At 42.1% G+C, this 18,325-nt stretch overlaps 1 protein-coding gene across 2 annotated transcripts in view; it reads right to left on the bottom strand.

Moving 5' to 3' along the window:
* The window catches only part of MACROD2 (mono-ADP ribosylhydrolase 2), a 2,314,515-nt gene that overhangs the window by 183,602 nt on the left and 2,112,588 nt on the right, over positions 1–18,325 (bottom strand). For both annotated transcript variants that reach the window (XM_070800713.1, XM_070800712.1), the window contains exons 10-11: positions 12,556–12,600; positions 915–998 (exon numbers count right to left, since the gene is read on the bottom strand). In XM_070800713.1, coding sequence (XP_070656814.1) covers positions 915–998; positions 12,556–12,600 — 129 coding nt within the window. The remainder of the gene's footprint in view (positions 1–914; positions 999–12,555; positions 12,601–18,325) is intronic.

Raw genomic sequence — 18,325 nt, 5'->3', positions numbered from 1 at the left:
GGGAGCCTCTCCAGGGAAAGGAGACTGCTGTTCTGCTTCTAATCCATCTCCCAATCATGGTTTTAAGAGATTATCCAGGGAATGACCTAATTCCAGTAGGAGGTGGAGCCCTGGCTACTCTCCCAATCAGATATTAACAAAGCTTAACCACCTCCTGCCAGTTAGAGATGCTGGCCTTCTCCTTGGTTCTAAGTGTTCTTTGAATGATTCTAAGCTTTCCATGACCTTTCAATGAATTAGGACAATGTGTACCATATCATGGTCCTGCTTGTGATATTTACTAGAATAGCCACCACTGATGGAAAGCGGACCTGTGCTAGGCACCTTATACCCACTATTTCTACTGTTACTCCCTCACTCTGCACCCAGAGTTACTGTGGATCATTTCTTCATAAAACAGCCCCGTTGGGCATACCCACTCAATGCATAAATGTGAAGATATGTTGGTTTCCAGAAAGGAAAAGAGAACAGTAAAGACAGGAAATGTTTCTATCATTCATTCCTGAGGTTTTGTTCTGGATCCAAATGTATTCATAAGAAAAAAAAAAAAAAAGATCCCAATAAGACAACAGCTACTTTGCAACTCTTCATGTAGAGATCTGGACCTTCACCCTTATGTGATTTCAGAACACTGAAGTGGTAAGCAGTATCCACACTTGGCAGGAATGGAAAATACATTACACCGAGAAAATGATTTTCTACATTTGGTCTTTACCTTAAAATGATTCAAACCTGAATCTGCTATTTCACTCTCACATTCAGGGGAGAAAGGATAAAGGATAAAGAATTTCCCAGTGATTATTGAACACTTAGAAATACCTGAATATGAGAGCATACACATAATTTACAAATTAAACAGAAATTTATTTTCATGGTGTATTTTTTTTTTTTAAGAGACAAAGAACTGGACTTACCCTCGCTGGAGTCTTTGGAGCCTTCTGGCTTCTTTGCTTTGCTCTTCTTGTGGGGTGGAGAGTGGTCTTTTGGCTCTAACCCCTCTGCAAGCACATAGATTTAGTACATTTTTATTTAAAAATCTCCCATTACGGGTTTAAAATTATCATGATGTTTAAAAATACATTTTTCTTACTAAATCCACACATAGAATGAAGCTTAACTGTAGGTTCACCTGACATTATGGCTGAGCTAAATTCTGGCAAAAATCTGGGCTTCTCCAATGAACATGAACTTGACGACTTAGAGCTTAGGCATAACCATTTTGTTATTGTTGTTGTTGCCATCATTAATGATTCACAAGAATGTGAAACCATAAGAGCGCTTTTTAAATTAAAAAATTCTCCATTAGGCAACTCCAAATTATTCTGATTATTTTCTAGGAGAGTTTGATTTAAAACTTCATGGATTAACTGACAGATGTCATTTTGCAGTTTCATTTTAGCCCTCAAAGTTTGGCTAGATGAGCTGTAAAGTCATCTCATTTGGGGGGAATGGGATGGGGCATGAAATTATTCTCCTTCTATTTAACAGATTTCTTTACCAATCCAGATTCTAAACAATTTCCATATGCCCCTGATTAAATTCCTGTGTTTCCCACTTTTCTCAATGCTCCTCCTGCCAAGGAGGCTGATGACAGATTCTAAAGACAGTTTTAGGAAAACTCTTTCGAATTCATCCCATTTGGATATGGGATACTTCGTTAAACATTATATCTACAGCTCTGGCCTCTTTATTTCTCAAAGCTTATGTCTTCAGTTGTTCACGTGACATCTTATTTTGGATTTCGTCCATTGACTCCTCCAGGTCCGCTTTCCACCCTTCCTCCCTCCGGCTTTGGGACACTGGTCTCTATAGGCGGTACCAATGAAGTCCCCGTCTCTCTGGCTTCCTATTATATGCAGCCAATGGGGAGCCCAGGGCATTTATTTCCTAGGCTGCCAGTAGTCTTCAAGGACTAGTTATCTTCCTAAATCTAAGGTCACAGTTCCTACCAACCAACCCTCTCCTCATGGCCCTCCCTGTCTTCTAGGTCCTGAAACTACCACCACCCTGTTGCCTTTTCAGGGCTGGGAACTACCTGTACTCCACTCTTCCCAACCTAGTGATTCCCCTTTACTCTGCTCCCTTATATAAATAATGCCATGAGGCATTTGAAACAACGCAGCTGGAACAGTACACTGACGTCTGCAAATCTGTTCTCTCCGCAGTATCCCACCTCTCAAGGGAGAGTGTGACTTATCTACCCAGGAATTTAAACCCCAAACTGCGATATTATCCTTAATATTTCTCTTCAATTACTTCTCCAGTAAAGCAATTCCATCATAATGTGTCCTATTACCTCTGCTCCAAGATATAGCCGACGTCCATCTACTGTGCTCATTCTCTGCAGCCACCACCCTAGTCCAAACCAGCAGTATCTTTTACCTGGGTTACTACGATAGCCTTTTGGATTCTAACTCCTAGCTCTCTCATCTTCCTATAATCTATTCTGCACATAGCAGCCAGTTATCTTTTTTTTTTTTTTTCTTTTTAAAAAAACTTTATTTATTTTAATTGAAGGATAATTGCTTTACAGAATTTTTTTGTTTTCTGTCAAACCTCAACATGAATCAGCCATAGGTATACATATATCCCCTCCCTTTTAAACCTCCCTCCCATGTCACCAGATCACCCTGTTTCCTTGTTTAGAAACCACTGCTCTTAGAATCGGAGAAGGCAATGGCACTCCATTCCAGTACTCTTGGCTGGAAAATCCCATGTACGGAGGAGCCTGGTAGGCTGCAGTCCATGGGGTCGCTAAGAGTCAGATACGACTGAGCGGCTTCACTTTCACTTTTCACTTTCATGCATTGGAGAAGGGAATGGCAACCCACTCCAGTGTTCTTGCCTGGAGAATCCCAGGGACGGGGGAGCCTGGTGGGCTGCCGTCTATGGGGTCTCACAGAGTAGGACACGACTGAAGCGACTTAGCAGCAGCAGCTCTTAAGAATAAGATCCAAATCCAGTCTCATGGGCCAGCAGAACAAATCACTTGGGTTCCACCTACCGCATGAGCCCCGTCTCCCATTTGTCTTTGGCTTCAGACTATTAGTTCCCTTCTTTCTTTTCTAGGCTGGTTCTTGCCTCATGACCTTTACCCTTGCTGCTCTTCCTTTTTCCTGACGCACACATTCATATGCCTACCCCATTCCCATCTTTTAACATGGAGTCACATTCAACTCCCAGGGAAGGCTTTTCCTGACTACTTAATCTGAAGGGTCGCAAGGAAAATCTGTCACAGACACATCAACTGGTGTAACTGAAATTATCTTGCTCCCTTGTTTATTTATTATTTGTCTCCCTCCTATACCATCCTCCACCTTGAGACGGTAGGTTCCATGAGAAAGGGCATTTGTCTTTCGTAATCCTCTCTTGTGTCATTGGTGTCCAGCAGTGCCTGGAGAATTTCATTTCAAATTCTTTTTTATATCCTTATCACCCAGGCCTTTCTTTGAGACCAAGACATAATGGGGTTTGTGCCTAATTCTCACTCTCTTAGCAACTATTACCTATGCCAGGACTCTATACAATAGAGTTATGGTGACTCATTTTTCTTTTCCCATTTATTATAAAAAGAACAGAACAAAAAAATGCATTTGATAGATGTGCTATTAAAAACTTTGGCATTATGGACTATAAAGGGGTTTGGGCACTAGGTTAGGCCTTCTGTGGTTGCAAGGCAGTCACATCCAAGGTCATTACCACGACCAGGGTGAAAAATGTCGCCAATGACTACATTAGCAACTCCCCCAAATTTCTGTCACCAGGTGTGGGTAGATATTGACCTTTCAGAACGGGTTCAGCAAAAACAGAAATGAGATGCTTGAAACAGCTCACTGAGCACAGATGCTGGGTTCAAAAGGATTCATAAAATGAGCAGAACACCACTTGCAATATCCCTGGGAGAGGCCTCTCACCCTCCCTTGTGCCGAAATGCATTGTGTGCAACTGGGACCAAGAGGAGAGTTTCCAGTGCTGGGAATTCAGCTCCAAACCAGCATTTCCAGAAAGTGACTTGAGAATTAAATTATTAATTCATGATTACCCACCTAAATGGGAGTTCTTGGGGAATGGGTGAGATTTAAAAAGACATCTCTGTGTCCACATTTTGAGCTATTTATAAACTGTAAATGCACTGGTGCTTCCTTTTTGAAGAAGCTGTAGGGCACTCCTGGGGTCACCAGTGGGCATAGATGCATGTTAGTTATGAGCAGCCATTTATGTCAAGGGTCCCCAGTCTTCTGGGGGCCAGGAACTGGTTCCATGGAAAACAGTTTTTCCACAGACTTGAGAGGTGTATGGTCAGGGGTAATGTGTGCAATGGAGAGTATAGAGGAAGCTTGTCTCCTTCCCCAGCTACTTACTTTCTGCCGTGAGGCTCAGATCCTAACAGGCCACAGGCTGGTACTGGTCCATGGCCTGGGGGTTGGGGACCTCTAGTCTATGACACAGTATTTCACAACACCCACGGAGACACTCGACTGAAAGTGACTGCTACATATGGCCTCTGTGCTCACGTTTTCCTCTCCCTCTTAGCCTGGGAAAGCTAGAGGACCTTCCCCAATAGCACCCCTCGCTTCTCCTTAACACTGGGTCAGCTTGTCTCTGTTGCCTCTGTTTGCAGCAGAGGCTGAACCTCTGGGGTGTTGCCATAAGCATGGCTTTGTCCCCAAGGAACTCAACTGGGCTCTGGCTCTTGGGTGGCGGACCTGCCAGAGGTGGCTGCTGATTTTCTGTCCCTGGGCTCAGGTTGGGGTCCATTTCAAGAGTGCATGGTCTTGGAAGTGGAAGGACATGGGGAAATATTTACTATGCTAGGATTAAATGACTTAAACAGGATCCTAGGCATTTAAGTTAGTCTATTTCTACCACCTTGAAGAGGGGCAGAGCCTCTCTTAGGATGACTCTATCTGACACCATCTGATATTATTCCCCCTAAGCATTGGATAATAACATTCCCCATCTCTTTGAGACGTTGGATATCCTAAGTGAGTTCATGTATATTGAGCAATAAGCACAAGGAACAGCTCAATTAAAATCCTGCTCAGCAAAGGGATGATTGGACTGATCTGAGCTGAGCCAGCCTGCACTAGCTGGTTGGACCTCTCTCCCCTCCACCCCTACATTCATTGGCTAATGTTTGGCAGTTTGAACAATACTATTTATACCAAAGAAATCTGCAAACTCTCCAAATTGGGGCTCCCCCACCCCCAACCAGAGAGTACATTTCCCGGCACCTCACTGGTTTTTGATATTCATATTATTTTTTACTAGCATTTACTAGCATTTGTTGACTGGTTGGTTCACACAAACAGGCCTTCACTAGTGTCAACTGCATTCTTAAAAATCCTTCCAGCACTACTTCTTGTATGAGAAGAAGAGGCGATGCAGGGCTCAGGGAAGGCTAGCTGTTAATGGTCTTAGGAGGCTCGATCAGACTCTTCTCAGACACCAGCACACCAGAGCATGAGACTGAACAGAAGTAAGCCTGCTCACAAATACTTGGCAAGGCCAGCTGGCCCTTCATGAACCCATCTTGCACAAAATCCCCCATGATTTCAGCACTCAGATATTAGGAACAGAGAGCAGCTTCCCAAGCCCATTCTGCCTGAGTGACTAAGTGTCCTTGGACCACTGAGTGTGACATCAATGGCTGCATCCAACTGCTAGAGATAAATCCCAGAAAACTTGGCAGGACTAATATCAGAAATGATGATTCACTTAAGGCCCCTAAACCCCAAATGCTAACTCCAACCTTATGGGTTCTGTGTTAGCGTTAATGATTTCCTTGAACTCACTCTGTGGTTCAGATAGCAAGTAGCACCTTATTAAGAAGCCAGCCCCCCTTTGCCTAGAAATGTGTATTTACATCACTTAGGGCAAGTGATCCTTAGCAAGATAAGGGCCTTAAACTATCTGGCTGAAAGGGCAGTGCTCCCTATGGATGAAGGATAGTCCAAGGACATCCAAGGATATTCCATGTGAAGTACAAGCATTAATGCTAAATTCATGGAATTTAAGACAGGGTGAACAGTATGAAAAGGCAAAAAGATAGGATACTGAAAGATGAACTCCCCAGGTCAGTAGGTGCCCAATATGCTACTGGAGATCAGTGGGGAAATAACTCTAGAAAGAATGAAGAGACAGTGCCAAAGCAAAAATAACACCCAGGTGTAGATGTGACTGGTGATAGAAGCAAAGTCCGATGCTGTAAAGAGCAATATTGCATAGGAACCTGGAATGTTAGGTCCATGAATCAAGGCAAATTGGAAGTGGGCAAACAGGAGATGGCAAGAGTGAACATTGACATTTTAGGAATCAGTGAACTAAAATGGACTGGAATGGGTGAATTTAACTCAGATGACCATTATATCGACTACTGTGGGCAAGAACCCCTTAGAAGGAATGGAGTAGCCATCATGGTCAACAAAAGAGTCCGAAGTGCAGTACTTGGATGCAATCTCAAAAACGACAGAATGATCTCTATTCATTTCCAAGGCAAACCACTCAATATCATGGTTATCCAAGTCCTTACCAGTAACGCTGAAGAAGCTGAAGTTGAATGGTTCTATGAAGACCTATAAGACCTTCTAGAACTAACATCCCCAAAAGATGTCCTTTTCATTATAGGGGACTGGAATGCAAAAGTAGGAAGTCAAGTAACACCTGGAATAACAGGCAAATTTGACCTTGGAGTACAGAATGAAGCAGGCAAAGGCTAACAGAGTTTTGCCAAGAGAACACACTGGTCATAGCAAACACCCTCTTCCAAAAACAGAAGAAAAGACTCTACACATGGACATCACCAGATGGTCAACACCAATATCAGATTGATTATATTCTTTGTAGCCAAAGATGGAGAAACTCTATACAGTCATCAAAAACAAGACTGGGAGCTGACTGTGGCTCAGATCATGAACTCCTTATTGCCAAATTCAGACTTAAATTGAAAGAAGTAGGGAAAACCACTAGACCATTCAGGTATGACCTAAATCAAATCCCTTACGATTATACAGTGGAAGTGAGAAATAGATTTAAGGGCCTAGATCTGATAGATAGAGTGCCTGATGAACTATGGACTGAGGTTCATGACATTGTACAGGAGACAGGGATCAAGACAATCCCCAAGAAAAAGAAATGCAAAAAGGCAAAATGGCTCTCTGAGGAGCCCTTACAAATAGCTGTGAAAAGAAGAAAAGTGAAAAGCAAAGGAGAAAAGGAAAGATACATCCACTTGAATGCAGAGTTCCAAATAAGGAGAAGATAAGGAGAGATAAGAAAGGAGAGATAAGAAAGCCTTCCTCAGGGATCAGTGCAAAGAATAGAGGAAAAGAATAGAATGGGAAAGACTAGAGATCTCTTCAGGAAAATTAGAGATACCAAGGGAAGATTTCATGCAAAGATGGGCTTGATAAAGGACAGAAATGGTATGGACCTAACAGAAGCGGAAGATATTAAGAAGAGGTGGCAAGAAGAACTATACAGAAAAGATCTTCATGACCCAGATAATCACGTGGTGATTGATCACTCACCTAGAGCCAGATATCCTGGAAAGTGAAGTCAAGTGGTCTTTAGGAAGCATCACTACAAAGAAAGCTGGTGGAGATGATGGAATTCCAGTTGAGCTATTTCAAATCCTAAAAGATGATGTGGTGAAGGTGCTGCACTCAATATGCCAGCAATTTGGAAAACTCAGCAGTGGCCACAGAACTGGAAAAGGTCAGCTTTCATTCTAATCCCAATGAAAGGCAATGCTAAAGAATACTCAAACTACTGTAAAATTGCACTCATCTCACACGCTAGCAAAGTAATGCTCAAAATTCTCCAAGCCAGACTTTAACAGTACGTGATCCGTGAACTTCCAGGTGTTCAAGCAGGTTTTAGAAAAGACAGAGAAACCAGAGATCAAATTACCAAAAACCGTTGGGTTATAAAAAAAGCAAGAGTTCCAGAAAAACACTTCTACTTCTACTTTACTGACTATGCCAAAGCCTTTGACTGTATGGATCACCACAAACTGTGGAAAGTTCTGAAAGAGGTGGGCATACCAGACCATCTGACCTGCCTCTTGAGAAACCTATATGCAGGTCAGGAAGCAACAGTTAGAACTGGACATGGAACAAGAGACTGGTTCCAAATAGGAAAAGGAGTACGTCAAGGTTGTATATTGTCACCCTGCTTATTTAACTTCTATGCAGAGTACATCATGAGAAACGCCAGGCTGGATCAATCACAAGCTGGAATCAAGATTGCCAGGAGAAATATCAATAACCTCAGTTATGCAGATGACACCACCCTTATGGCAGAAAGTGAGGAAGAACTAAAGAGCCTCTTGATGAAAGTGAAAGAGGACAGTAAAAAAGCTGGCTTAAAACTCAACATTCATAAAACTAAGATCATGGCATCTGGTCCCATCACTTCATGGCAAATAGATGGGGAAACAGTGGAAACAGTGACAGACTATTTTTTGGGCTCCAAAAATCACTGCAGATGGTGACTGCAGCCATGACATTAAAAGACACTTTCTCCTTGGAAGAAAAGTTATGGCCAACCTAGACAGCATATTAAAAAGCAGAGACATTACTTAGCTGACAAAGGTCCATCTAGTCAAGGCTATGGTTTTTCCAGTGGTCATGTAGGGATGGCAGAGTTGGACTATAAAGAAAGCTGAGCACTGAAGAATTGATGCTTTTGAACTGTGGTGCTGGAGAAGACTCTCGAGAGTCCCTTGGACTGAAAGGAGATCCAACCAGTCCATCCTAGAGGAAGTCAGTCCTGACTATTCATTGGAAGGACTGATGCTGAAGCTGAAACTCCAATACTTTGGCCACCTGATACGAAGAGCTGACTCATTTGAAAAGACCCGGATGCTGGGAAAGATTAAAGGCAGGAGGAGAAGGGGACGACAGAGGATGAGTTGGTTGGATGGCATCACCAACTCAATGGACATGAGTTTGAGTAAAGTATGGGAGTTGATGGACAGGGAGGCCTGGCATGCTGTAGTCCATGGGGTCACAAAGAGTCATCCATGACTGAGCAACTGAAGTGAACTGAGCAGTTTTTTCAATCTATGGTTCTTTAAATAATAAGCTATCCTGGGTATCAGTCAGTTCAGTTCAGTCGCTCAGTCGTGTCTGACTCTTTGCGACCCCATGAATCACAGCATGCCAGGCCTCCCTGTCTATCACAAACTCCCGGAATTCACTCAGACTCATGTCCATCGAGTCAGTGATGCCATCCAGCCATCTCATCCTCTGTCGTCCCCTTCTCCTCCTGCCCCTAATCCCTCCCAGCATCAGAGTCTTTTTCAATGAGTCAGCTCTTCGCATGAGGTGGCCAAAGTACTGGAGTTTTAGCTTCAGCATCATTCCCTCCAAATCCCAGGGCTGATCTCTTTCAGAATGGACTGGTTGGATCTCCTTGCAGTCCAAGGGACTCTCAAGAGTCTTCTCCAACACCACAGTTCAAAAGCATCAATTCTTCGGCGCTCAGCCTTCTTCACAGTCCAACTCTCATATCCACACATGACCACAGGAAAAACTATAGCCTTGACTGGACGAACTTTTGTTGGCAAAGTAATGTCTCTGCTTTTGAATATGCTATCTAGGTTGGTCATAACTTTCCTTCCAAGGAATAGTAATTGATATTTTAATTGAAATTTTGCCTTGGGCTTTATGTTTTACAAAAGGGAAGCAGAGTCTTTGTCTTAAGTTGAATTTTCTCAGAAAACAAAGAGACAAACGTTTGAGTGCAAGTATTAATTTGAGATTGTCCCAGGAAGCAGCAGAGGGGAGCAAGGAAGTAAGACCAGAAAGGGAGGGCAACCAATAAGTGTATTAATGAGAAAGTTCAGCTGTGGACAATTCATTTCTATCAGGAGCCTCTGGGTGATAGTATTGAATCCCTCTGTCTAATATTACATATTGCCAATGATACTGGAAATGTGAATAGTCTGATTTAAAATGTGCGTGTGAAATACACACAAATTTTATTATTATTTTTTTTACTTTACAATATTGTATTGGTTTTGCCACACATTGACATACACACAAATTTTAAAAACTTACTATGGAAAAATAAAGAATGCAAAATATCTGACCAATTTTTATATTACTTATGTGGAAATGATAATATTTTTGATACGTTACATACAATGTTAATTTCACTTGTTTATTTTTACCTTTTTCAAGGTGACTAAAAGAAAATCTGCAATTATCTGAATTATCAGGCTTCCATTTGAGGCTCCTGTTAAGATTTCCACTGGGCAGTGCTGGCCTAGGACATGCCTCAGATGCATCCCGCAGTGGTATTGATCAACCATCTCCTGCCCAACCTTGGCTGAGAAGTACTCCAGAGAAGTTAACTCCCTGATGCTTTGAGTTTTCTTTCAGAAACAGAGACAAGAACTTTCCTTAGAAAGCTTCCCATGTTATACAACAACCGGACTGCCAAGGGGGCCCCAGGCAGGGAGCCGAGAGCCACTGTCTTGTCCCTCCTCCCCCTCCTCCATTCCGCTCCTGACTTTGAGACCCTCCCTCTGCGTACCATGCCCCCTGAATCCATGGCCCTGGGGAGACCAGCGGTACAAGAGTGGATAGAACGTCAGGTCAATGTTCCAGGGAACTGTTACTACCGAAAAGAACTGATACTATTCCTCCACGGGAAAGTGGGAGGTCAGGTGAGCGACAGAGATTGAACTTCACAAGAAGGATGGTCTTAACCAAACCCTGCCCAATGAGACTGTCTGCTGCACAGTTTAAAGAGCTCCCTGTTTGTGGAGCTGCTCGGAACCAAGTTGCCAGTGATTTGTAGGCAGTCCCGGCAGCAATAGGAGGTCACACAAAATGAAGGTCTCTAAGATATGTATTTCAGTTCTGAAAACAGGCCCCATCTTGCGTCTAGAGCAGCGTGACGCCATAGTGAGAAACACGGGGCTCTCCTCCCATAGAACTGAGCCCTGTACTTTCTAATATCTGTCAGATACGTTGAGTAAACAAAGTGATCACCAAGTGTTCAAGGAACATTTCAGGTATGATATCTCATTCAGTCCCCCGAACAAGACTGTATGGTAAGAGTTATTGCCATCAGAAGTGTAAACTGAGGCTAACAGAGAAAACTCTAATCCAAAGTCTTTAAGTGGAGGAGCTAGGATTGAATCCAGGCCAAATGATTGATGTATTCATTATCAAGCTCATCTTGACCTTAGGTCAGAACCAGTGTTTTTAACCACTAGATTTCTCTCATCAAACACTGGTCTTTTATTTGAGGGGCAGGCATGTATCTCACTTTCTGATAATGAGAACAATATATCACATGTACAAAATGCATTTCCCAAAGAATCCCTCAGCCATTTTTCAGGTCCTACCTGCTATAAGACCGTCACTGATTCCCATCAGGAAACTGAATCTATTCTCTGCTTCTCTGAGGCTGGGTGGGCTTGAGAAGAACCATTCCAAAGAAAAGAGCGTGGTGGAAATAATTCTATGGGATTCTTGAGGATGAGTCTTAAGATAGAAATGTGTTTGGCTCGCTCACTCTCTAGAGAAACCGAAAGGAAACTGGCCACTGGAAGGAGCCCAGAACACAGAAGGAGGCCATGCACAGGTGTTTCAGAAAACTGCCCCAGCCAAGGTCTCAGGTGCCAGGCCTGTCAATCACCAGCCAGACGTATTGCTGCTGCTGTTTAGTCCCTAAGTCACATCCGACTCATTGTGACCCCATGGACTGTAGCCCATCAAACTCCTCTGTCCACGGGATTTCCCAAACAAGAATACTGGACTGGGTTGCTATTTTCTCCTCCAAGGTATCTTCCCAACCCAGGGATCGAACCCAGGTCTCCTGCTTGGCAAGCAGATTCTTTACCACTGAGCTACCTATGAAACCCCACCAGCCAGACATATACGAGTGAACAAATCTTCTGGTGATTCTAACCCACAGCTGGTGAGTCTTCCTGTTGAGGCCTCAGATTCTGTGAAGGAGTATTATCAAATCAGTCCTGCTGTGAATTTCCGACCTACAGAATATTTCAGCATATATGTGGGTGCTTTAGCCACTAAGTTTTGGGGGTGACTTGTTATACACTTCCAGTAACGACATCATGGTCTAATTTTACCTTAGCTCTCAGCTCAAAGTCAAGTTTAATGTTTAAATACAGTAACTTTATTAGTTATGAGTGGGGCTTCCATGGTGGCTCCGATGGTAAAGAATCCACCTGCAAAGCAGTAGACCCGGGTTCGATCCCTGGGTCAGGAAGATCCCCTGGAGAAGGAAATGGCAACCCACTCCTGTATTCTTGCCTGAAGAATCCCATGGACAGAGGAGCCCAGTGGGCTATAGTCCATGGGGTCACAAATAGTTGGACATAACTGAGTGACTAACACACACCCACCCACACATACACATATTAGCTATGAGTTAGAATGACCACTTTCTTATTTTGTAACCTTGAGTGTACATTTCTATTATTTTAGCCTTATTTTGTCTTTCTTTGGAAGATATAAGGTGTACATCAACAACAAATGATCCTTGTCTATCCCCTAAGAATAAAAACATTAATACCTGAATCTTCTTTCATGTCAACATCTTCTTCTTCATTATCATCATCTGTTAAAAAATAAGAAAAAGAAAAACTCATATGAAAGCTAGAAATACCACTATTCGCTAATTTGACTAACAAAAAAATCGAGCTAAAGAAAACATTTAGTAGAAAAGAGTATTAAATCATGACTTTCCATTGACTTATATTATCATGCTTAATTAGGAATAAAGTATATACTTTAGAGCACAATTTAATAGCTAGGGTTTATATTTCCTTTAAAAAATTATTACATATTTTATAACAAAATATATATGCAATAATGTTTCACTTATAAAAGTTATATATGGTCACTTTGCTCACTTCAATTCATAAAAAAAATAAAAATCACAGATTTTAAATGTCACATTTTCTGCATTTATTAAAGGTGTGTAAGCTTACCTGAAATACCTAAGAAATGCAGGCATCACCATTTTATTGTAGGCTGACACACCATCCAACCCTTGCCCTGCACCAGGAAACGTGCTTGTTTGCAACACGTGGAAACCCACGCCTTTAACCATGTACTTTCAAGTATCCCTACCTACTGCTGCTCCATTCCTATTTAACCCCTCTCATCTCACCTTCTACAGTAAGTCCCTTTGACAGGACCCAGACGTATGCTTCCTCTGCCTGCTGAATGGCTTATTTGTTTTTCTGAACTGTTATATGTTTTCATCTCCTCTCCTTATACGTTCCTCATATCCAGCCAGTGCCAAATCCTGTCCTATTTCCATATTTCTTCTCCTCCACTCACATCATTGCACCCAAATCCCAACTCTCAGCACCATTCACTTCCTGGGTTTTTTGGTTTCCCGACTGTCCTATTCTTCTTCCCACTTCTGACACCAATTCCCTTTATATGTAGCTGTCAAATCAGTATTAAAACACTGCTCGCAGCTAATTCACAACTACTAGACAACCGTTCTCTGTCTAATGAGAAAAGTCTACATCTTTGGAGTAACACTCAAGGCCGACAATATCTGGTTCCAACCACGCTTCTCAGTTTCACCAGCCCTGTTCTGCTCATGCTGCCAACTACACGCATGGCAACGCTTGGCTCTTCCTTATTTCCTGCGGCTTCCTTTAGCTTCCTTCCTCCTGCCTCGGTCTTGGAAGCAATGCTTTTCTCCATCTCTGTTCACACTTATACTTCCAGGCCAAGCTGAGGCACTGTAACATCTGCTCCACCCAAATTTGAATGAATAATGTTCTCTTTGGTACCTTATTTTCACTGCCTTCTGAGTATAGACTCTAAGGGCCTTTAGGCTTAGATATGTATACTGGCTCCTCCACCTACACATTCACCATGTATGTGTTCCTGGAGAAATTACCTAATATTCCTGGGTTTCAAGTTCATCAGCTATAAAGTGAAATAAAAATAGTGCCTCCTACAGAGTTATTGTGAGGATTAAATGAGATAATATAAAATAAAACACTAGGACAGCTACTGAAACATCATTTAACGCTAAGTTCAGTTCAGTCGCTCAGTCGTGTCTGACTCTTTGTGACCCCATGAATCACAGCACGCCAGGCCTCCCTGTCCATCACCAATTCCCGGAGTTCACTCAAACTCACGTCCATTGAGTCAGTGATGCCATCCAGCCATCTCATCCTCTGTCATCCCCTTCTCCTGCTGCCCCTAATCCCTCCCAGCATCAGAGTCTTTTCCAATGAGCCAACTCTTTGCATCAGGTGGCCAAAGTATTGGAGTTTCAGCTTTAGCATCAGTCCTTTCAAAGAACACCCAGGACTGATCTCCTTTAGGATGGACTGGTTGGTCCAAGGGACTCTCAAGAGTCTTCTCCAACACCACAGTTCAAAGGCATCAATTCTTTGGCGCTCAGCTTTCTTCACAGTCCAACTCTCACATCCATACATGACCAAAGGAAAAACCATAGCCTTGACTAGATGGACCTTTGTTGGCAAAGTAATGTCTCTGTTTTTCAATATGCTATCTAGGTTGGTCATAACTTTCCTTCCAAGGAGTAAGCGTCTTTTAATTTCATGGCTGCAATCACCATCTGCAGTGATTTTGGAGCCCCAAAAGATAAAGTCTAACACTGTTTCCCCTCTATTTCCCATGAAGTGATGGGACCAGATGCCATGATCTTCATTTTCTGAATGTTGAGCTTTAAGCCAACTTTTTCACTCTCCTCTTTCACTTTCCTCAAGAGGCTTTTTAGTTCCTCTTCACTTTCTGCCATAAGGGTGGTATCATCTGCATATCTGAGGTTATTGATATTTCTCCCAGCAATCTTGATTCCAGCTTGTGCTTCATCCAGCCCAGCATTTCTCATGATGTACTCTGCATATAAGTTAAATAAGCAGGGTGACAAAATACAGCCTTGACATACTCCTTTCCCGATTTGGAAGCAGTCTGTTGTTCCATGTCCAGTTCTAACTGTTGCTTCCTGACCTGCATATAGGTTTCTCAAGAGGCAGGTCAGGTGGTCTGATATGCCCATCTCTTTCAGAATTTTCCACAGTTTATTGCGATCCACAGTCAAAAGCTTTGGCATAGTCAATAAAGCAGAAATAGATATTTTTCTGGAATTCTCTTGCTTTTTTGATGATCCAACAGATGTTGGCAATTTGATCTCTGGTTCCTCTGCCTTTTCTAAAACCAGCTTGAACATCTGGAATTTCATGGTTCACGTATTGCTGAAGCCTGGCTTGGAGAATTTTGAGCATTACTTTACTAATGTGTGAGATGAGTACAATTGTGCAGTAGTTTGAGTATTCTTTGGCATTGCCTTTCTTTAGGATTGGAATGAAAACTGACCTTTTCCAGTCCTGTGGCCACTGCTGAGTTTTCCAAATTTGCTGGCATATTGAGTACAGCACTTTCACAGCATCATCTTTCAGGATTTGGAATAGCTCAACTGGAATTCCATCACCTCCACTAGCTTTGTTCATAGTGATGCTTTCTAAGGCCCACTTGACTTCACATTCCAGGATGTCTGGCTCTAGGTGAGTGATCACACCATTGTGATTATCTGGGTCGTGAAGATCTTTTTTGTATAGTTCTTCTGTGTATTCTTGCCACCTCTTCTTAATATCTTCTGCTTCTATTATGTCCATACCATTTCTGTCCTTTATCGAGCCCATCTTTGCATGAAATGTTCCCTTGGTAGCTCTAATTTTCTTGAAGAGATCTCTAGTCTTTCCCATTCTGTTGTTTTCCTCTATTTCTTTGCAAGGATCACTGAGGAAGGCTTTCTTATCTCTCCTTGCTATTCTTTGGAACTCTCCATTCGAGTGGGTATATCTTTCCTTTTCTCCTTTGCTTTCACTTCTGTTCTTTTCACAGCTATTTGTAAGGCCTCCCCAGACACCCATTTTGCTTTTTTTCATTTCTTTTCCATGGGGATGGTCTTGATCCCTGTCTCCTGTACAATGTCATGAACTTCAGTCCATAGTCCATCAAGCACTCTATCAGATCTAATTCCTTAAATCTAATTCTCACTTCCACTGTATAATCTTAAGGAATTTGATTTAGGTCATACCTTGAATGGTCTAGTGGTTTTCCCTACTTTCTTCAATTTAAGTCTGAATTTGGCAATAAGGAGTTCTGAGCCACAGTCAGCTCCCGGTCTTGTTTTTGCTGACTGTATAGAGCTTCTCCATCTTTGGCTGCAAAGACTATAATCAATCTGATTTTGATGTTGACCATCTGGTGATGTCCATGTGTAGAGTCTTCTCTTGTGTTGTTGGAAGGGGGTGTTTGCTATGACCAGTGGGTTCTCTTGGCAAAACTCTGTTAGCCTTTGCCCTGTTTCATTCCGTATTCCAAGGCTAAGTATTAGCTATTTTTACCATCAATTCCCACAGCCTAGTAACTCGTAAACTATCTGTTTTCCATAGGCCCACCTCTAGATCATAAATCCTACAAAGATAAAAACATCTGTGTTCTTTTGTCTCCCATGGCACCTAATCCAATTGCTTATACATTGGAATCGAGAAAGAAATTTCTGCTGAATTAAATTTTTGTGATTTTTGTTTTGTTTTTATCTCATTTTGTATTAGCCAAACTGGAGAATTCCTAGTTCATACTTCCTAAGTGTTTCCTGCATATCAGGACAGCGTGTATTTAGAGGATGGTCTGTAAGCAAAGGGACTCAGTCAAGATTTGCAACTTCCTAGCCAGATTTATTCAATATACCATTTCTCAAAGTGTTAATTATTAATGAAGATTAGGGGCTGCCGTCTATGGGGTTGCATAGAGTCGGACACGACTGAAGTGACTTAGCAGCAGCAGAGATATAATAGCAGAAGTGGAAAACACATTTAATTTGAAGTGTTACACATTTGATGGCCACAGTTACATTTCAAAGAAGTAAAATTTCTTTCATTCAGATTGTTAGAAACAGTTGTGATTTTCTACATAATTTCTTTTTTTCATTTTTTTTATGAATATAATTTTAGGAGGAAGAATAGCTATTTCTTGGAAATGTGATTTTCTAACCAAATGATTACCTAAATTCTACAAAGTAAACTCTTCACATATTTTTTTCTAAACTTAATATATTAAAATAGAATTTTTTTCCCAAAACTGCCTAAAATATATAGAATCATCTCTATGACAACAGACCCTGTGGAATCTCAGAGTGGGATGGAAAAGACTATATTTTCTAGGGGAAAATAAAGGAAATGTCAAAGATCTCTCGATTGCTCCCCTTGTATCCATTTGTCTTTCTGATAAACACTAATTGGTAGCCTAGTATGTGCAGGGCTCATACTAGGTACTTTGGCCACCTCATGCGAAGAGTTGACTCACTGGTAAAGACTCTGATGCTGGGAGGGATTGGGGGCAGGAGGAGAAGGGGACGAGGAGGATGAGATGGCTGGATGGCATCATTGACTCAATGGGTGTGAGTCTGAGTGAACTCCCGGAGTTGGTGATGGACAGGGAGGCCTGGCGTGCTGTGATTCATGGGGTCACAAAGAGTCAGACACGACTGAGCGACTGAACTGAACTGAACTATGTGCAAGGCTTGTGTTTGGCGAAATAGAAAACACAAAAATAAATCAGACACTTAAATAAAACTTTATCTAGAAACTTACCAAGAGTAAGGAAACTAAGACATGCAGAGAAATTCAAATATATGATGCAGAGTAATCATTGCCATTACAAAAGGTGCCAGAGGAGGGATGGATGCTTCTAGTCAAGGCTACTGGGAAGGGTTCTCAGAAAATGTGACCTCAGAGCGTATATTTGAAAATAGACTCTATTGATAGCATAGGGATGATAAAACTACCATTCTTCTAGAGTTGGTAATACATGTAAAGTGCTTATACAGAAGGAACATTCAATAAATACTGGCTGTCACTGTCATCAAGTCATTATTATTACTACATGTACTAGCTAACCATGTACTGGCCAATACTATGTGCCAGAACCATGGGAGGCTTTGGAGATACAAGAGGACACTCCCCTCCCTCAAAGACCTCATAAAGAGGTGGGTGGCATAGGAAAGCAAAACCAGAAAGCAAGGGAGCTGGAAGCCTTGTATGCAAATCCTGCCAGTCACTTTGTAAAAGGCTGCCCTGGAGGGGAGGGTAATTCCATGACATTTCTCACTCCCCTGCTGGTGTAAAGATTTCCACTTGAATTTTGTTTCAAGTCTGCTTCTGGAGTCAGGGAGAGGGTTGGGTATTCAAAGTAAGACAAGGTTAATGGAGCTCAAGCAGAGGGAAATGCAGCTAAAAACACTTGGATGTGACCACTCAAGATGCTTTGAAGGCAATAAA

This window comes from Bos indicus, chromosome 13, assembly GCF_029378745.1.
Source record: "Bos indicus isolate NIAB-ARS_2022 breed Sahiwal x Tharparkar chromosome 13, NIAB-ARS_B.indTharparkar_mat_pri_1.0, whole genome shotgun sequence".
NCBI lineage: Eukaryota > Metazoa > Chordata > Mammalia > Artiodactyla > Bovidae > Bos > Bos indicus.
The sequence above is the reverse complement of the archived record's forward strand: the minus strand, read 5'-3'. Positions and strand labels throughout refer to the sequence as shown.